Source organism: Drosophila sulfurigaster, chromosome 3 (assembly GCF_023558435.1).
Source record: "Drosophila sulfurigaster albostrigata strain 15112-1811.04 chromosome 3, ASM2355843v2, whole genome shotgun sequence".
Taxonomy (NCBI): Eukaryota; Metazoa; Arthropoda; class Insecta; order Diptera; family Drosophilidae; genus Drosophila; species Drosophila sulfurigaster.
In genome coordinates, this window is record NC_084883.1 from 46,743,199 (window position 1) to 46,764,297 (window position 21,099).

Sequence of the window (21,099 nt, forward strand, 5' to 3'; positions counted from 1 at the left end):
AACTACAAAACACATATTACACAAAACAAAAACCAAATTACATACAGAATTAAGTACTAAAATCATATTTTTTACACAGATACAATACAAGCCACAGACACACAACACACAAAACAAAAGACACCAACACAAATAAAAGAAACAAAAGAAGTTGAAATATTGGAAATTCCTGAAACAATTCAAGTTGTAGAGGAAATCTCAAAAGATGGAAAGCTTAAGAAAAAGAAAATACGTACTCGAATAATTAAAAAAGTTAAGGGCGATAAACAAGAGGTCACCAAGATCGAAACCGTCGAAGAAGACGACAAACAACCTAAAACTACTGTCACTTTCGAAGAACTTCCTGTGGAGGAAGAGCAGCCTGAAAACATCAAGGAACTTCCAGAAGAGGTTCGTCTTGTTGAAACTGTTTCTGAGGACGGCAAGCCGAAGAAGAAAAAGATCCGCACACGTGTCATCAAAAAGGTTAAGGGTGACAAACAAGAAGTCACCAAGATCGAAACTGTCGAAGAGGATGACAAACAACCACAAACCACAGTCACAGTTGAAGAGATTCCTGTGGAGGAAGAAAGACCTGAAGAAATCAAGGAACTTCCAGAGGAGGTTCGTGTTGTGGAAAGTGTTTCTGAGGACGGCAAGCCGAAGAAGAAGAAGATACGCACACGTGTCATCAAGAAGGTTAAGGGTGACAAACAAGAAGTCACCAAAATCGAGACCGTCGAAGAGGATGACAAACAACCGGAAACTACTGTCACTGTCGAAGAACTACCTGTGGAGGAAGAACAACCTGAAGAAATCAAGGAGCTTCCAGAAGAAATTCGTGTCGTTGAAACCATCACTGAGGACGGCAAGCCGAAGAAGAAGAAAATACGCACACGTGTTATCAAGAAGCTTAAGGGTGACAAACAAGAAGTCACCAAGATCGAAACCGTCGAAGAAGATGACAAACAGCCTGAAACCACCGTCACAGTTGTAGAGACTCCTGTGGAGGAAGAAAAACCTGAAGAAATCAAGGAACTTCCGGAAGAGGTTCGTATTGTGGAAACCATTACTGAGGACGGCAAACCGAAGAAGAAGAAGATACGCACACGTGTCATCAAGAGAGTTAAGGGTGACAAACAAGAAGTCACCAAGATCGAAACCGTCGAAGAGGATGACAAACAACCTGAAACCACTGTCACAGTGGAAGAAGTTCCTGTGGAGGAAGAACAACCTGAAGAAATCAAAGAGCTTCCAGAAGAAATTCGTGTCGTTGAAACCATTGCTGAGGACGGAAAGCCGAAGAAGAAGAAGATACGCACACGTGTCATCAAGAAGGTTAAGGGTGACAAACAAGAAGTCACCAAGATCGAAACCGTCGAAGAGGATGACAAACAACCCGAAACCACAGTAACCGTAGAAGAAGTTCCAGTGGACGAAGAACTACCTGAAGAAATCAAGGAACTCCCAGAAGAGGTTCATGTTGTGGAAACTGTCTCTGAGGACGGCAAGCCGAAGAAGAAAAAGATCCGCACACGTGTTATCAAGAAGGTTAAGGGTGACAAACAAGAAGTCACCAAGATCGAAACCGTCGAAGAGGATGACAAACAACCCCAAACAACTGTCACTGTCGAAGAACTTCCTGTGGAGGAAGAACAACCTGAAGAAATCAAGGAGCTTCCAGAAGAAATTCGTGTCGTTGAAACCATCACTGAGGACGGCAAGCCGAAGAAGAAGAAAATACGCACACGTGTTATCAAGAAGCTTAAGGGTGACAAACAAGAAGTCACCAAGATCGAAACCGTCGAAGAAGATGACAAACAGCCTGAAACCACCGTCACAGTTGTAGAGACTCCTGTGGAGGAAGAAAAACCTGAAGAAATCAAGGAACTTCCGGAAGAGGTTCGTATTGTGGAAACCATTACTGAGGACGGCAAACCGAAGAAGAAGAAGATACGCACACGTGTCATCAAGAGAGTTAAGGGTGACAAACAAGAAGTCACCAAGATCGAAACCGTCGAAGAGGATGACAAACAACCTGAAACCACTGTCACAGTGGAAGAAGTTCCTGTGGAGGAAGAACAACCTGAAGAAATCAAGGAGCTTCCAGAAGAGGTTCGTGTTGTGGAAACCATCACTGAGGACGGCAAACCGAAGAAGAAGAAGATACGCACACGTGTAATCAAGAAGGTTAAGGGTGACAAACAAGAAGTCACCAAGATCGAAACCGTTGAAGAGGATGACAAACAGCCCGAAACCACTGTCACAGTTGAAGAGATTCCAGTGGAGGAAAAACAACCTGAAGAAATCAAGGAGCTTCCAGAAGAGGTTCGTGTTGTGGAAACCATCACAGAGGATGGCAAACCGAAAAAGAAGAAGATACGCACACGTGTAATCAAGAAGGTTAAGGGTGACAAACAAGAAGTCACCAAAATCGAGACCGTCGAAGAGGATGACAAGCAACCTGAAACCACCGTCACAGTAGAAGAAGTTCCTGTGGAGGAAGAACAACCCGAAGAAATCAAGGAGCTTCCAGAAGAGGTTCGTGTTGTGGAAACAATCACTTTGGATGGCATTCCTAAGAAAAAGAAGATCCGCACACGTGTTATCAAGAAGGTGAAGGGTGACAAACAAGAAGTCACCAAAATCGAGACCGTCGAAGAGGATGACAAACAACCCGAAACCACTGTCACAATTGAAGAGATTCCCGTGGAGGAAGAACAACCTGAAGAAATCAAGGAGCTTCCAGAAGAGGTTCGTGTTGTGGAAACCATCACTGAGGACGGCAAACCGAAAAAGAAGAAGATACGCACACGTGTAATCAAGAAGGTTAAGGGTGACAAACAAGAAGTCACCAAGATCGAAACCGTTGAAGAGGATGACAAACAGCCCGAAACCACTGTCACAGTTGAAGAGATTCCAGTGGAGGAAGAACAACCTGAAGAAATCAAGGAGCTTCCAGAAGAGGTTCGTGTTGTGGAAACAATCTCTGAGGATGGCAAACCGAAAAAGAAGAAGATACGCACACGTGTAATCAAGAAGGTTAAGGGTGACAAACAACAAGTCACCAAAATCGAGACCGTCGAAGAGGATGACAAGCAACCCGAAACCACTGTCACAGTTGAAGAGATTCCAGTGGAGGAAGAACAACCTGAAGAAATCAAGGAGCTTCCAGAAGAGGTTCGTGTTGTGGAAACCATCACTGAGGACGGCAAACCGAAAAAGAAGAAGATACGCACACGTGTAATCAAGAAGGTTAAGGGTGACAAACAACAAGTCACCAAAATCGAGACCGTCGAAGAGGATGACAAGCAACCCGAAACCACTGTCACAGTTGAAAAGATTCCAGTGGAGGAAGAACAACCTGAAGAAATCAAGGAGCTTCCAGAAGAGGTTCGTGTTGTGGAAACCATCACTGAGGACGGCAAACCGAAAAAGAAGAAGATACGCACACGTGTAATCAAGAAGGTTAAGGGTGACAAACAACAAGTCACCAAAATCGAGACCGTCGAAGAGGATGACAAGCAACCCGAAACCACTGTCACAGTTGAAGAGATTCCAGTGGAGGAAGAACAACCTGAAGAAATCAAGGAGCTTCCAGAAGAGGTTCGTGTTGTGGAAACCATCACTGAGGACGGCAAACCGAAAAAGAAGAAGATACTCACACGTGTAATCAAGAAGGTTAAGGGTGACAAACAACAAGTCACCAAAATCGAGACCGTCGAAGAGGATGACAAGCAACCCGAAACCACTGTCACAGTTGAAGAGATTCCAGTGGAGAAAGAACAACCTGAAGAAATCAAGGAGCTTCCAGAAGAGGTTCGTGTTGTGGAAACCATCACTGAGGACGGCAAACCGAAAAAGAAGAAGATACGCACACGTGTAATCAAGAAGGTTAAGGGTGACAAACAACAAGTCACCAAAATCGAGACCGTCGAAGAGGATGACAAACAGCCCGAAACCACTGTCACAGTTGAAGAGATTCCAGTGGAGGAAGAACAACCTGAAGAAATCAAGGAGCTTCCAGAAGAGGTTCGTGTTGTGGAAACCATCACTGAGGATGGCAAACCGAAGAAGAAGAAGATACGCACACGTGTAATCAAGAAGGTTAAGGGCGACAAACAAGAAGTCACCAAAATCGAGACCGTCGAAGAGGATGAAAAGCAACCTGACACCACCGTCACAGTGGAAGAAGTTCCTGTGGAGGAAGAACAACCTGAAGAAATCAAGGAGCTTCCAGAAGAGGTTCGTGTTGTGGAAACCATCACTGAGGACGGCAAACCGAAAAAGAAGAAGATACGCACACGTGTAATCAAGAAGGTTAAGGGTGACAAACAACAAGTCACCAAAATCGAGACCGTCGAAGAGGATGACAAGCAACCCGAAACCACTGTCACAGTTGAAGATATTCCAGTGGAGAAAGAACAACCTGAAGAAATCAAGGAGCTTCCAGAAGAGGTTCGTGTTGTGGAAACCATCACTGAGGACGGCAAACCGAAAAAGAAGAAGATACGCACACGTGTAATCAAGAAGGTTAAGGGTGACAAACAACAAGTCACCAAAATCGAGACCGTCGAAGAGGATGACAAACAGCCCGAAACCACTGTCACAGTTGAAGAGATTCCAGTGGAGGAAGAACAACCTGAAGAAATCAAGGAGCTTCCAGAAGAGGTTCGTGTTGTGGAAACCATCACTGAGGATGGCAAACCGAAGAAGAAGAAGATACGCACACGTGTAATCAAGAAGGTTAAGGGCGACAAACAAGAAGTCACCAAAATCGAGACCGTCGAAGAGGATGACAAGCAACCTGAAACCACCGTCACAGTGGAAGAAGTTCCTGTGGAGGAAGAACAACCTGAAGAAATCAAGGAGCTTCCAGAAGAGGTTCGTGTTGTGGAAACAATCACTGAGGACGGCAAACCGAAGAAGAAGAAGATACGCACACGTGTAATCAAGAAGGTTAAGGGTGACAAACAAGAAGTCACCAAGATCGAAACCGTTGAAGAGGATGACAAACAGCCCGAAACCACTGTCACAGTTGAAGAGATTCCAGTGGAGGAAGAACAACCTGAAGAAATCAAGGAGCTTCCAGAAGAGGTTCGTGTAGTGGAAACCATCACAGAGGATGGCAAACCGAAAAAGAAGAAGATACGCACACGTGTAATCAAGAAGGTTAAGGGTGACAAACAAGAAGTCACCAAAATCGAGACAGTCGAAGAGGATGACAAGCAACCCGAAACCACTGTCACAGTTGAAGAAGTTCCTGTGGAGGGAGAACAACCTGAAGAAATCAAGGAGCTTCCAGAAGAGGTTCGTGTTGTTGAAACCATCACTGAAGATGGCAAACCGAAGAAAAAGAAGATCCGCACACGTGTTATCAAGAAGGTTAAGGGTGACAAACAAGAAGTCACCAAGATCGAAACTGTTGAAGAGGATGACAAACAGCCTGAAATCACTGTCACAGTTGAAGAGATTCCAGTGGAGGAAGAACAACCTGAAGAAATCAAGGAGCTTCCAGAAGAAGTACACGTTGTGGAAACTATTTCTGGAGACGGCACTCCAAAGAAGAAGAAGATCCGAACACGTGTTATCAAAAAGGTTAAGGGTGATAAACAAGAAGTCACCAAGATCGAAACCGTTGAAGAGGATGACAAACAGCCTGAAACCACTGTCACAGTTGAAGAGATTCCAGTGGAGGAAGAACAACCTGAAGAAATCAAGGAGCTTCCAGAAGAGGTTCGTGTTGTGGAAACCATCACTGAGGACGGCAAACCGAAAAAGAAGAAGATACGCACACGTGTAATCAAGAAGGTTAAGGGTGACAAACAACAAGTCACCAAAATCGAGACCGTCGAAGAGGATGACAAACAGCCCGAAACCACTGTCACAGTTGAAGAGATTCCAGTGGAGGAAGAACAACCTGAAGAAATCAAGGAGCTTCCAGAAGAGGTTCGTGTTGTGGAAACAATCACTGAGGACGGCAAACCGAAGAAGAAGAAGATCCGCACACGTGTAATCAAGAAGGTTAAGGGTGACAAACAAGAAGTCACCAAGATTGAAACCGTCGAAGAGGATGACAAGCAACCCGAAACCACTGTCACAGTTGAAGAAGTTCCTGTGGAGGGAGAACAACCTGAAGAAATCAAGGAGCTTCCAGAAGAGGTTCGTGTAGAGGAAACAATTACTGAAGATGGCACTCCAAAGAAGAAGAAGATCCGCACACGTGTAATCAAGAAGGTTAAGGGTGACAAACAAGAAGTCACCAAGATTGAAACCGTCGAAGTGGATAGTCAACAACCCGAAACCACTGTCACGGTGGAAGAAGTTCCTGTGGAGGAAGAACAACCTGAAAAAATCAAGGAGCTTCCAGAAGAAGTTCGTGTAGTGGAAACAATCACTGAGGATGGTAAGCCTACGAAAAAGAAGATACGCACACGTGTTATCAAGAAGGTTAAGGGTGACAAACAAGAAGTCACCAAGATCGAAACCGTCGAGACGGATGACAAACAACCCGAAACCACTGTCACAGTTGAGGAAATTTCTGTGGAGGCAGAACAACCTGAAGAAATCAAGGAGCTTCCAGAAGAGATTCGTGTTGTTGAAACAATCAATGAAGACGGCAAACCGAAAAAGAAGAAGATACGCACACGTGTAATCAAGAAGGTTAAGGGTGACAAACAAGAAGTCACCAAGATCGAAACTGTTGAAGAGGATGACAAACAGCCTGAAATCACTGTCACAGTTGAAGAGATTCCAGTGGAGGAAGAACAACCAGAAGAAATTAAGGAGCTTCCAGAAGAAGTACACGTTGTGGAAACTATTTCTGAAGACGGCACTCCAAAGAAGAAGAAGATCCGAACACGTGTTATCAAAAAGGTTAAGGGTGATAAACAAGAAGTCACCAAGATCGAAACCGTTGAAGAGGATGACAAACAGCCTGAAACCACTGTCACAGTTGAAGAGATTCCAGTGGAGGAAGAACAACCTGAAGAAATCAAGGAGCTTCCAGAAGAGGTTCGTGTTGTGGAAACCATCACTGAGGACGGCACTCCAAAGAAGAAGAAGATACGCACACGTGTAATCAAGAAGGTTAAGGATGACAAACAAGAAGTCACCAAGATCGAAACCGTTGAAGAGGATGACAAACAGCCCGAAACCACTGTCACAGTTGAAGAGATTCCAGTGGAGGAAGAACAACCTGAAGAAATCAAGGAGCTTCCAGAAGAGATTCGTGTTGTTGAAACCATCACTGAAGATGGCAAACCGAAGAAGAAGAAGATCCGCACACGTGTTATCAAGAAGGTTAAGGGTGACAAACAAGAAGTCACCAAGATCGAAACCGTCGAAGAGGATGACAAGCAACCCGAAACCACTGTCACAGTTGAAGAAATTCCTGTGGAGGAAGAACAACCAGAAGAAATCAAGGAGCTTCCAGAAGAAGTACACGTTGTGGAAACTATTTCTGATGACGGCACTCCAAAGAAGAAGAAGATCCGAACACGTGTTATCAAAAAGGTTAAGGGTGACAAACAAGAAGTCACTAAGATCGAAACCGTCGAAGAGGATGACAAACAGCCCGAAACCACCGTCACAGTGGAAGAAGTTCCTGTGGAGGAAGAACAACCAGAAGAAATCAAGGAGCTTCCAGAAGAAGTACACGTTGTGGAAACTATTTCTGAAGACGGCACTCCAAAGAAGAAGAAGATCCGAACACGTGTTATCAAAAAGGTTAAGGGTGATAAACAAGAAGTCACCAAGATCGAAACCGTTGAAGAGGATGACAAACAGCCTGAAACCACTGTCACAGTTGAAGAGATTCCAGTGGAGGAAGAACAACCTGAAGAAATCAAGGAGCTTCCAGAAGAGGTTCGTGTTGTGGAAACCATCACTGAGGATGGCAAACCGAAAAAGAAGAAGATACGCACACGTGTAATCAAGAAGGTTAAGGGTGACAAACAAGAAGTCACCAAAATCGAGACAGTCGAAGAGGATGACAAGCAACCTGAAACCACCGTCACAGTGGAAGAAGTTCCTGTGGAGGAAGAACAACCTGAAGAAATCAAGGAGCTTCCAGAAGAGGTTCGTGTTGTGGAAACAATCACTGAGGACGGCAAACCGAAGAAGAAGAAGATACGCACACGTGTAATCAAGAAGGTTAAGGGTGACAAACAAGAAGTCACCAAGATCGAAACCGTTGAAGAGGATGACAAACAGCCCGAAACCACTGTCACAGTTGAAGAGATTCCAGTGGAGGAAGAACAACCTGAAGAAATCAAGGAGCTTCCAGAAGAGGTTCGTGTTGTGGAAACAATCACTGAAGATGGCACTCCAAAGAAGAAGAAGATCCGCACACGTGTAATCAAGAAGGTTAAGGGTGACAAACAAGAAGTCACCAAGATCGAAACCGTCGAAGAGGATGACAAGCAACCCGAAACCACTGTCACAGTTGAAGAAATTCCTGTGGAGGAAGAACAACCAGAAGAAATCAAGGAGCTTCCAGAAGAAGTACACGTTGTGGAAACTATTTCTGATGACGGCACTCCAAAGAAGAAGAAGATCCGAACACGTGTTATCAAAAAGGTTAAGGGTGACAAACAAGAAGTCACTAAGATCGAAACCGTCGAAGAGGATGACAAACAGCCCGAAACCACCGTCACAGTGGAAGAAGTTCCTGTGGAGGAAGAACAACCAGAAGAAATCAAGGAGCTTCCAGAAGAAGTACACGTTGTGGAAACTATTTCTGAAGACGGCACTCCAAAGAAGAAGAAGATCCGAACACGTGTTATCAAAAAGGTTAAGGGTGATAAACAAGAAGTCACCAAGATCGAAACCGTTGAAGAGGATGACAAACAGCCTGAAACCACTGTCACAGTTGAAGAGATTCCAGTGGAGGAAGAACAACCTGAAGAAATCAAGGAGCTTCCAGAAGAGGTTCGTGTTGTGGAAACCATCACTGAGGATGGCAAACCGAAAAAGAAGAAGATACGCACACGTGTAATCAAGAAGGTTAAGGGTGACAAACAAGAAGTCACCAAGATCGAAACCGTTGAAGAGGATGACAAACAGCCCGAAACCACTGTCACAGTTGAAGAGATTCCAGTGGAGGAAGAACAACCTGAAGAAATCAAGGAGCTTCCAGAAGAGATTCGTGTTGTTGAAACCATCACTGAAGATGGCAAACCGAAGAAGAAGAAGATCCGCACACGTGTTATCAAGAAGGTTAAGGGTGACAAACAAGAAGTCACCAAGATCGAAACCGTCGAAGAGGATGACAAGCAACCCGAAACCACTGTCACAGTTGAAGAAATTTCCGTGGAGGAAGAACAACCTGAAGAAATCAAGGAGCTTCCAGAAGAAGTTCGAGTTGTGGAAACAATCACTGAAGATGGCACTCCAAAGAAGAAGAAGATCCGCACACGTGTAATCAAGAAGGTTAAGGGTGACAAACAAGAAGTCACCAAGATCGAAACCGTCGAAGAGGATGACAAACAACCCGAAACCACTGTCACAGTTGAAGAGATTCCAGTGGAGGAAGAACAATCTGAAGAAATCAAGGAGCTTCCAGAAGAGGTTCGTGTTGTGGAAACCATCACTGAGGATGGCAAACCGAAAAAGAAGAAGATACGCACACGTGTTATCAAGAAGGTTAAGGGTGACAAACAAGAAGTCACCAAGATCGAAACCGTCGAAGAGGATGACAAGCAACCCGAAACCACTGTCACAGTTGAAGAAATTTCCGTGGAGGAAGAACAACCTGAAGAAATTAAGGAGCTTCCAGAAGAGGTTCGTGTTGTGGAAACAATTACTGAAGATGGCACTCCAAAGAAGAAGAAGATCCGCACACGTGTAATCAAGAAGGTTAAGGGTGACAAACAAGAAGTCACCAAGATCGAAACCGTCGAAGAGGATGACAAACAGCCCGAAACCACCGTCACAGTGGAAGAAGTTCCTGTGGAGGAAGAACAACCTGAAGAAATCAAGGAGCTTCCAGAAGAGGTTCGTGTTGTGGAAACAATCACTGAAGATGGCACTCCAAAGAAGAAGAAGATCCGCACACGTGTAATCAAGAAGGTTAAGGGTGACAAACAAGAAGTCACCAAGATCGAAACCGTCGAAGAGGATGACAAGCAACCCGAAACCACTGTCACAGTTGAAGAGATTCCAGTGGAGGAAGAACAACCTGAAGAAATCAAGGAGCTTCCAGAAGAGGTTCGTGTTGTGGAAATAATCACTGAGGACGGCAAACCGAAGAAGAAGAAGATCCGCACACGTGTAATCAAGAAGGTAAAGGGTGACAAGCAAGAAGTCACCAAAATCGAGACCGTTGAAGAGGATGACAAGCAACCTGAATCCACCGTCACAGTGGAAGAAGTTCCTGTGGAGGAAGAACAACCTGAAGAAATCAAGGAGCTTCCAGAAGAGGTTCGTGTTGTGGAAACAATCACTGAAGATGGCACTCCAAAGAAGAAGAAGATCCGCACACGTGTAATCAAGAAGGTTAAGGGTGACAAACAAGAAGTCACCAAGATCGAAACCGTCGAAGAGGATGACAAACAACCCGAAACCACTGTCACAGTTGAAGAGATTCCAGTGGAGGAAGAACAATCTGAAGAAATCAAGGAGCTTCCAGAAGAGGTTCGTGTTGTGGAAACCATCACTGAGGATGGCAAACCGAAGAAGAAGAAGATCCGCACACGTGTAATCAAGAAGGTTAAGGGTGACAAAAAAGAAGTCACCAAAATCGAGACAGTCGAAGAGGATGACAAGCAACCTGAAACCACCGTCACAGTGGAAGAAGTTCCTGTGGAGGAAGAACAATCTGAAGAAATCAAGGAGCTTCCAGAAGAGGTTCGTGTTGTGGAAACAATCACTGTGGATGGCATTCCTAAGAAGAAGAAGATCCGCACACGTGTTATCAAAAAGGTGAAGGGTGACAAACAAGAAGTCACCAAGATCGAAACCGTCGAAGAGGATGACAAACAGCCCGAAACCACCGTCACAGTGGAAGAAGTTCCTGTGGAGGAAGAACAACCAGAAGAAATCAAGGAGCTTCCAGAAGAAGTACACGTTGTGGAAACTATTTCTGAAGACGGCACTCCAAAGAAGAAGAAGATCCGAACACGTGTTATCAAGAAGGTTAAGGGTGACAAACAAGAAGTCACCAAAATCGAGACCGTCGAAGAGGATGACAAGCAACCTGAAACCACCGTCACAGTGGAAGAGATTCCAGTGGAGGAAGAACAACCTGAAGAAATCAAGGAGCTTCCAGAAGAGGTTCGTGTTGTGGAAATAATCACTGAGGACGGCAAACCGAAGAAGAAGAAGATCCGCACACGTGTTATCAAGAAGGTAAAGGGTGACAAGCAAGAAGTCACCAAGATCGAAACCGTCGAAGAGGATGACAAACAACCCGAAACCACAGTCACAGTTGAAGAGTTTCCTGTGGAGGAAGAACAACCTGAAGAAATCAAGGAGCTTCCAGAAGAGGTTCGTGTAGTGGAAACAATCACTGAGGATGGTAAGCCTACGAAGAAGAAGATCCGCACACGTGTTATCAAGAAGGTTAAGGGTGACAAACAAGAAGTCACCAAAATCGAAACCGTCGAAGAGGATGAGAAACAACCCGAAACCACTGTCACAGTTGAAGAGATTCCAGTGGAGGAAGAACAACCTGAAGAAATCAAGGAGCTTCCAGAAGAGGTTCGTGTTGTGGAAATAATCACTGAGGACGGCAAACCGAAGAAGAAGAAGATCCGCACACGTGTAATCAAGAAGGTTAAGGGTGACAAACAAGAAATCACCAAGATCGAGACCGTTGAAGAGGATGACAAGCAACCTGAAACCACCGTCACAGTGGAAGAAGTTCCTGTGGAGGAAGAACAACCTGAAGAAATCAAGGAGCTTCCAGAAGAGGTTCGTGTTGTGGAGACAATCACTGAAGATGGCACTCCAAAGAAGAAGAAGATCCGTACACGTGTTATCAAGAAAGTTAAGGGTGACAAACAAGAAGTCACCAAGATCGAAACCGTCGAAGAGGATGACAAACAGCCCGAAACCACCGTCACGGTGGAAGAAGTTCCTGTGGAGGAAGAACAGCCTGAAGAAATCAAGGAGCTTCCAGAAGAGGTTCGTGTTGTGGAAACAATCACTGAAGATGGCACTCCAAAGAAGAAGAAGATCCGCACACGTGTAATCAAGAAGGTTAAGGGTGACAAACAAGAAGTCACCAAGATCGAAACCGTCGAAGAGGATGACAAGCAACCTGAAACCACCGTCACAGTGGAAGAAATTCCTGTGGAGGAAGAACAACCTGAAGAAATCAAGGAGCTTCCAGAAGAGGTTCGTGTTGTGGAAACAATCACTGAAGATGGCACTCCAAAGAAGAAGAAGATCCGCACACGGGTAATTAAGAAGGTTAAGGGTGACAAACAAGAAGTCACCAAGATCGAAACCGTCGAAGAGGATGACAAGCAACCCGAAACCACTGTCACAGTTGAAGAGATTCCAGTGGAGGAAGAACAACCTGAAGAAATCAAGGAGCTTCCAGAAGAGGTTCGTGTTGTGGAAATAATCACTGAGGACGGCAAACCGAAAAAGAAGAAGATCCGCACACGTGTTATCAAGAAGGTAAAGGGTGACAAGCAAGAAGTCACCAAGATCGAAACCGTCGAAGAGGATGACAAACAACCCGAAACCACAGTCACAGTTGAAGAGTTTCCTGTGGAGGAAGAACAACCTGAAGAAATCAAGGAGCTTCCAGAAGAGGTTCGTGTAGTGGAAACAATCACTGAGGATGGTAAGCCTACGAAGAAGAAGATCCGCACACGTGTTATCAAGAAGGTTAAGGGTGACAAACAAGAAGTCACCAAAATCGAAACCGTCGAAGAGGATGAGAAACAACCCGAAACCACTGTCACAGTTGAAGAGATTCCAGTGGAGGAAGAACAACCTGAAGAAATCAAGGAGCTTCCAGAAGAGGTTCGTGTTGTGGAAATAATCACTGAGGACGGCAAACCGAAGAAGAAGAAGATCCGCACACGTGTAATCAAGAAGGTAAAGGGTGACAAGCAAGAAGTCACCAAAATCGAGACCGTTGAAGAGGATGACAAGCAACCTGAAACCACCGTCACAGTGGAAGAAGTTCCTGTGGAGGAAGAACAACCTGAAGAAATCAAGGAGCTTCCAGAAGAGGTTCGCGTTGTGGAAACCATCACTGAGGACGGCAAACCGAAGAAGAAGAAGATACGCACGCGTGTTATCAAGAAGGTTAAGGGTGACAAACAAGAAATCACCAAGATCGAGACCGTTGAAGAGGATGACAAGCAACCTGAAACCACCGTCACAGTGGAAGAAGTTCCTGTGGAGGAAGAACAACCTGAAGAAATCAAGGAGCTTCCAGAAGAGGTTCGTGTTGTGGAAACAATCACTGAAGATGGCACTCCAAAGAAGAAGAAGATCCGTACACGTGTTATCAAGAAAGTTAAGGGTGACAAACAAGAAGTCACCAAGATCGAAACCGTCGAAGAGGATGACAAACAGCCCGAAACCACCGTCACGGTGGAAGAAGTTCCTGTGGAGGAAGAACAGCCTGAAGAAATCAAGGAGCTTCCAGAAGAGGTTCGTGTTGTGGAAACAATCACTGAAGATGGCACTCCAAAGAAGAAGAAGATCCGCACACGTGTAATCAAGAAGGTTAAGGGTGACAAACAAGAAGTCACCAAGATCGAAACCGTCGAAGAGGATGACAAGCAACCTGAAACCACCGTCACAGTGGAAGAAGTTCCTGTGGAGGAAGAACAACCTGAAGAAATCAAGGAGCTTCCAGAAGAGGTTCGTGTTGTGGAAACAATCACTGAAGATGGCACTCCAAAGAAGAAGAAGATCCGCACACGGGTAATTAAGAAGGTTAAGGGTGACAAACAAGAAGTCACCAAGATCGAAACCGTCGAAGAGGATGACAAGCAACCCGAAACCACTGTCACAGTTGAAGAGATTCCAGTGGAGGAAGAACAACCTGAAGAAATCAAGGAGCTTCCAGAAGAGGTTCGTGTTGTGGAAATAATCACTGAGGACGGCAAACCGAAGAAGAAGAAGATCCGCACACGTGTTATCAAGAAGGTAAAGGGTGACAAGCAAGAAGTCACCAAGATCGAAACCGTCGAAGAGGATGACAAACAACCCGAAACCACAGTCACAGTTGAAGAGTTTCCTGTGGAGGAAGAACAACCTGAAGAAATCAAGGAGCTTCCAGAAGAGGTTCGTGTAGTGGAAACAATCACTGAGGATGGTAAGCCTACGAAGAAGAAGATCCGCACACGTGTTATCAAGAAGGTTAAGGGTGACAAACAAGAAGTCACCAAAATCGAAACCGTCGAAGAGGATGAGAAACAACCCGAAACCACTGTCACAGTTGAAGAGATTCCAGTGGACGAAGAACAACCTGAAGAAATCAAGGAGCTTCCAGAAGAAGTACACGTTGTGGAAACTATTTCTGAAGACGGCACTCCAAAGAAGAAGAAGATCCGTACACGTGTTATCAAGAAGGTTAAGGGTGACAAACAAGAAGTCACCAAGATCGAAACCGTCGAAGAGGATGACAAACAACCCGAAACCACAGTCACAGTTGAGGAGATTCCAGTGGAGGAAGAACAACCTGAAGAAATCAAGGAGCTTCCAGAAGAGGTTCGTGTGGTGGAAACACTCAGTGAGGATGGCACTCCAAAGAAGAAGAAAATCCGCACACGTGTAATCAAGAAGGTTAAGGGTGACAAACAAGAAGTCACCAAGATCGAAACCGTCGAAGAGGATGACAAACAACCCGAAACCACTGTCACAGTTGAAGAGATTCCTGTAGAGGAGGAACAACCAGAAGAAATCAAGGAGCTTCCCGAAGAAGTACACGTTGTGGAAACTATTTCTGAAGACGGCACTCCAAAGAAGAAGAAGATCCGTACACGTGTTATCAAGAAGGTTAAGGGTGACAAACAAGAAGTCACCAAGATCGAAACCGTCGAAGAGGATGACAAACAACCCGAAACCACTGTCACAGTTGAAGAGATTCCAGTGGAGGAAGAGCAACCTGAAGAAATCAAGGAGCTTCCAGAAGAAGTTCACGTGGTGGAAACTATTTCTGAAGACGGCACTCCAAAGAAGAAGAAGATCCGTACACGTGTTATCAAGAAGGTTAAGGGTGACAAACAAGAAGTCACCAAGATCGAAACCGTCGAAGAGGATGACAAACAACCCGAAACCACAGTCACAGTTGAAGAGATTCCAGTGGAGGAAGAACAACCTGAAGAAATCAAGGAGCTTCCAGAAGAGGTTCGTGTGGTGGAAACACTCAGTGAGGATGGCACTCCAAAGAAGAAGAAAATCCGCACACGTGTAATCAAGAAGGTTAAGGGTGACAAACAAGAAGTCACCAAGATCGAAACCGTCGAAGAGGATGACAAACAACCCGAAACCACTGTCACAGTTGAAGAGATTCCAGTGGAGGAAGAACAACCTGAAGAAATCAAGGAGCTTCCAGAAGAAGTTCACGTGGTGGAAACTATTTCTGAAGACGGCACTCCAAAGAAGAAGAAGATCCGTACACGTGTTATCAAGAAGGTTAAGGGTGACAAACAAGAAGTCACCAAGATCGAAACCGTCGAAGAGGATGACAAACAACCCGAAACCACTGTCACAGTTGAAGAGATTCCAGTGGAGGAAGAACAACCTGAAGAAATCAAGGAGCTTCCAGAAGAAGTTCACGTGGTGGAAACTATTTCTGAAGACGGCACTCCAAAGAAGAAGAAGATCCGTACACGTGTTATCAAGAAGGTTAAGGGTGACAAACAAGAAGTCACCAAGATCGAAACCGTCGAAGAGGATGACAAACAACCCGAAACCACAGTCACAGTTGAAGAGATTCCAGTGGAGGAAGAACAACCTGAAGAAATCAAGGAGCTTCCAGAAGAAGTTCACGTGATTGAAACTATTTCTGAAGACGGCACTCCAAAGAAGAAGAAAATCCGCACACGTGTTATCAAGAAGGTTAAGGGTGACAAACAAGAAGTCACCAAGATTGAAACCGTTGAAGAGGATGACAAACAACCCGAAACCACTGTCACGGTTGAAGAGCTTCCCGTGGAGGAAGAACAACCTGAAGAAATCAAGGAGCTTCCAGAAGAGATTCGTGTGGTGGAAACAATCAGTGAGGATGGCACTCCAAAGAAAAAGAAGATCCGTACACGTGTGATTAAGAAGGTTAAGGGTGATACCGAGGAAGTAACAAAAATCGAAACCATTGAAGAGGACGATAAAAATCCGAAGACCACTATAACTGTGGAGGAATCAGATGTAAAGAGTCCATTTGGTGAAAAGCTGAAACTTAAAAAGCGAGTTGTTGTTCATAAACCTGAAGATGATATTTCCGTGGTGGAGCTACCTGAAAGAAAATCTATAATTATTTCTGAAAAGCCAGATGGCACTCCTACCAAAACAGTTATTAAGACAAAAATCATTAAAAAAGTTCAAGGTCCCAATATGGAAGTCACCAAAGTTCAGACTGTTGAAGAATACGAAAAACCACCATTGACAACAGTGACAGTTGAGAACTTCGAAGCCCCGTTCCCTGATCTTCCCGAAGAAAAGATCACAGAGATTGTTGTCCTTCCAGATGAAATTATTGAGTCGCAAACTATAGATGAAGACGGCCAAGAAAAAATAATAAAAACCAAAAAACGGATCATAAAGAAACCGAAAGATGAGTTTAATGAAGAAGTGACTGAAATTGGCATTACTGAACAAGAATCAGGAGAGCCAATTTACAGCATAACTATCAAGGAACTCCCCATTACTGAACCTTCTCAAACTGATAATAAGTCATTTGAGTTACCGGAACAAGTTTCTGAAATAGAGTTGGTTAATCCTGATGGAACGAAGAAGAAAAAGACGGTTAAAACACGATCCTTCAAAAAGAATATTGATGACAATCTTGATGAGGTCACTACAGTTAACATAATTGAAGAAGAAAATATGGAACCAATAACTACTGTGCAAGTTGAAATTCTTCCCGTCGAGGAATCTTCAGTATTGCCAATTCCAATTGAAGAGTTACCGGAAGAAACTGTAATTGAAGAAGTTTCTGAAAACAAAAAGCCGAAAAAGAAGACTACCAAAACGCGAACATTCAAAAAACAGGGTCCTGAAGAAGAAGAATATTATCAAATTCAAACTATCGAGGAAGAAGGCAAAGAGCCATATTCGTTGGTACGGGTTGTAAGTGATGAGAACATTGCTGACATTATAGACATTAGCAAGCTTGATGATGAACAACTTCCCAAACACAAAAAACAAAAGCCACACAAACAGAGGGGTAAGAACACAATTCACTACACCATGCATACACCACATCTTACACGAAAACTAAAAAAAATGAAGTATACGCTATACCCATTTAATATTATATTGTACTCTTAATAGGGTTATTTCATTATAATTTGTATTTTTGACGCTCTATATTGTTTTTAGTTTTTACATCTATTTTTTATAGAGCTTAAAAAAAGAGCTTAATAACAATTATTTTTTTTTGTAATGTTATTAACAAATTTTTCCAATCATTTTACAACAATGAAAATTACACAACAAACATGAACACAGCGGAGAAACCAGAACACACTGAAACGGAACATCCAGTTTACATTACAACATTTAAATCTGTACAAAATGAAGATGGCGAAACAACAATTCAAACAGAAAATAAAAGAGTTTCTCACGAGGAAGGCATCGTTGTTGAGGAAGTACTCAGTGACACAGAACCCAATGTGGATGACATTACACAATCAAACGTTGAAATTACTGAAGTCAGCGAGCCTACAGGTGAATTTCTTAAAATACTTTTTTTTTGCACATTGAAATATAAATACATGCATACTGTGGTTTAATTACACATATTAGAGATGGATTACATCAAGTCCTTTAAAAAATATGTATTTGCGAGATAGGTTTCTAAATTAACTCAACTACATAAATATGTACTTGGTTTGAGATTGCGACTTATATGTTTTGAATAAAAGTGATACACGAATAGCTTCAAATTCATTAACACAAAACAAATTCAAACAAAACAAAAACATAAATACTTAAATACAAGACACTCTGTTTAAATATTTTGGCACTATAACTAGTACTAACAAATATTTCTGAAACTCTACCTAAGTACGTGTACGTTATATGTACTCAGGATGTATTTGTAAAAAAATGAGCCTAATACGTACATTACAAATATAGATATAAATATAGATTAACAGAAAATGCAAGTATATAAACACTAAACTTTATACAAAATCCAAAGTTTATGTGTTGTAAAGCATTATAAAAAATGCAAATATAATTTTAACAAAATAGTTTAGTGCTAACACACAAACACATAATTTTCTCTCAAACAGACCAATACAACAAAGAGTACACTATCACTGAACCTGATGATGTAAGTGAAGACACCATACCTACACAGACTACAGATAAAAAACCAAAACAGAAAAAGACACAACCAATTCATTTCGAACAGATTGACGAGACTGGGGAAATCGAAGGGGGATCTAGTGAGCCAAAAGACAAAGTTAAAAAGAAGCGTAAGGTTAAGGTTGATCAAGATAAATTAGGTGAAGATGTGGTTGAGCAAAGTCCTGTTGATGAAAGCCAGCCAGGGCCACTTTCGAAAAAAGACAAACCTAAAAAGAAGAAAATCATTAAGTCAAAGAAGGATGAAATGGATGATTATATTCAATTCCTTATCCATCAGGAGATTCCTAAAACGGTTTTACAACCGTATCTTCGCACAGAAATGGAACTTCCTCAAAGGGCTCGTCGTGATTCTTCTATTAAACCAATAAAGCTTACTGCAATGAAGATTGAAAAGGTTGAGGTTAGACAACCGAAAATGATTCAAATAAGTTCAGTGGCGGAATTCCCGCAAATGTTGAAATTGAAGACACCCAAGCAACGACCACAGGAAGAGAAGAAACGGCGATCTAGCGAAGCCTCGTTTAAAAATAAGAAACTTAAGAGTTTGATAAGGTTTATACCATTCTCACCATATTGTTTCCCGTATACGGTTATTGAGCTGGATATCAATCGAGAAAATGGGCAGCTCTCTCGAAATTTAGAAGAGGCTGAGGAAATATTAAAGCTAAGACCTCAGAAATTCAAGCACACCAAGCCCGAAAAAGCTGATTTGGAAACATTTGACATAGAAAGCATCGACAACGAGGATAAACCGATAGGCGAAGAGCAAGTGAAATCAAAGTACAAACGTTCAAAGAAAAACAAAGACGAAGAAGTTAACGAACCCAACAAACTAAAGATTGGTAAAGGAAAAATTCCACAAAATATTGAGGACATTGAAACTGTTGAATTGAAACCAGTTAAGTTGGATAAAGAAATCGAGGATATAACAGAGAAGCCAGAGAAGCCAATCGAAGAAAAACAACCGAAAAAGAAGGCGAGAAAACCTAAGGAGACCGACGAAACACTTGATTCGATACCGTTTGTGGATAGGGATGACGAGGAAATTGGAGATTTGAAACCATCGTTCAAATATGAGTTGGTAGAATTAGAGCCTGAAGAAAAATCGGAAGAGCAAGACAATCAAACTGAAGAAAATCCAATAACAGAACCCAAGAAGAAACGTAAATTAAAGCTTAAGACAGAACGTGAAGAGAACATAGTAGAAATTGTTGACGTTTCTCCAAATGATACCGATGAAAAAATATATGAAATAACTGTAACTTCTTCAGAAATTGATGAAACTGATTCAAAGGAAAAGAAAATTCTTAAAAAGAAAGTGAAGCGCATGAATAAACTCGAATTGGATGAATTTATAGTAGAACTGAAAGAACAACCTGACCAAAATTTCTACGAAAATACTATGCACGATTTCTATGAGGTTAAGTTAACTGAGTTGCAACCAGAAGACATTTCTACTGATAAACCAGCAGAAAAAACTAAAAAACGTAAAATTCTGCATAAACGAGGAGAAGATGAAGAAATTGTTGAGATTGTTGAAACTGTTTCAATGCCCGGAGAGGAGCCACTATATGAAGTGACAATAAGATCGTCTGAATCTGAAAATAAAATTGATAGTCAAGACACAACCGATAAGCCAAAAATTAAAACTAAAAAGATGAAGAAGAACGACCTAGATGCCTATATACAACAACTGATAAATGCTGAAATTCCAGTAACAGAACTAGAAAAATATGAAAAAACCGAAATTGACGCTAAGCCAAAGAAGCCCAAGAAGATTAAGACTAAGCCGCTTCAGGACACACTTGATGAAGGTGAAGCTTTTGAAATTGGTATTAGCCAGCAAGAACCGATTAAAAAATCCAAGTCTAAGAAACCAAAGCCATTAACTAAGGAAGAACAAGAGGTCATAATTGAACAAGATGATGTTCCTTCGTACGATGAATTCACAATTAACACTATCGACTCTCAGCCTGTTTCAAAGGAATTCGTGGAAGAGGAAGTTCATGAAGAACCTCTTAATGTTGATGACATTATAATGGAAATTCATGAAACACTTCCTATCGTTATTTTAGAAGAATATGCTGAAGATGTTCCGCAAATTGTAGAAGAGCTTGATCAAACTGAAAGGAAAATAACCAAAAAGCGTAAGGTCAAAACAAGAAAGGGATCAAAGCAGTATGAAATTGAAATTGTCGAAACAGAAAGGCCAGAAGATGAGCTTGACGATGCAAAGATCTTAATTATTACAACCGAAATTGTGAAGGACAGTCCAGATGGTAATAATAAAGAACCTCATGCTCCACAGAAAACGGTTAGAAAAGTGAAAAAAAGATAAACTTAAGGAATACATCGTTAGCGTAGTTGAAGAGGCTCCTACAGAACTTATTGCTAAACTTTCTGAAGATGTTTCTGTAGTTATTAAAGAAAAGAGTTTAGCCGATGACGATTTTACAAGCTTCACTACTACAGTAATTGATGACGTTACTGATACCGATGTGCAGCAAGTTGAAGAAGAAGCTGGCATCTCAACAAGATTGCCAAAAGAAAAGAAGAAGAAAATACTTAAGCCAAAAAAAAGTAAAAATATCGGAAGATCAGTCACTTGAT

At 42.5% G+C, this 21,099-nt stretch overlaps 2 protein-coding genes and 1 long non-coding RNA gene across 4 annotated transcripts in view; 2 read left to right on the forward strand and 1 right to left on the reverse strand.

The window, feature by feature from the left end:
• LOC133840247 (titin) overlaps nt 1-21,099 on the forward strand; it is an 80,554-nt gene that overhangs the window by 40,588 nt on the left and 18,867 nt on the right. Inside the window, exons 25-27 of one of the 2 annotated variants that reach the window (XM_062271963.1) lie at nt 80-5,238; nt 11,629-17,338; nt 17,623-17,841. The exons of the other annotated variant lie outside the window; for it this stretch is intronic. Coding sequence (XP_062127947.1) covers nt 80-5,238; nt 11,629-17,338; nt 17,623-17,841 — 11,088 coding nt within the window. The remainder of the gene's footprint in view (nt 1-79; nt 5,239-11,628; nt 17,339-17,622; nt 17,842-21,099) is intronic. 2 annotated transcript variants of the gene reach the window in all.
• On the forward strand, nt 5,090-5,834 carry LOC133840246 (uncharacterized). The gene is made up of 2 exons (XM_062271962.1): nt 5,090-5,151; nt 5,365-5,834. Exon 2 carries the CDS (start codon nt 5,414-5,416, stop codon nt 5,780-5,782), a length of 369 nt encoding a protein of 122 aa, XP_062127946.1. The 5' UTR covers nt 5,090-5,151; nt 5,365-5,413; the 3' UTR covers nt 5,783-5,834.
• Nucleotides 17,335-20,650, reverse strand: LOC133840249 (uncharacterized). Its single transcript, XR_009894173.1, has 3 exons — nt 19,059-20,650; nt 17,739-18,995; nt 17,335-17,679 (listed from the first exon to the last, which is right to left on the reverse strand). It is a non-coding gene; the product is annotated as an uncharacterized LOC133840249 (long non-coding RNA).

Bases quoted from the DNA above. Each gene is read 5' to 3' on its own strand.
- LOC133840246 (XM_062271962.1), top strand. From the start codon at position 5,414: ATGACAAACAGCCTGAAATCACTGTCACAGTTGAAGAGATTCCAGTGG.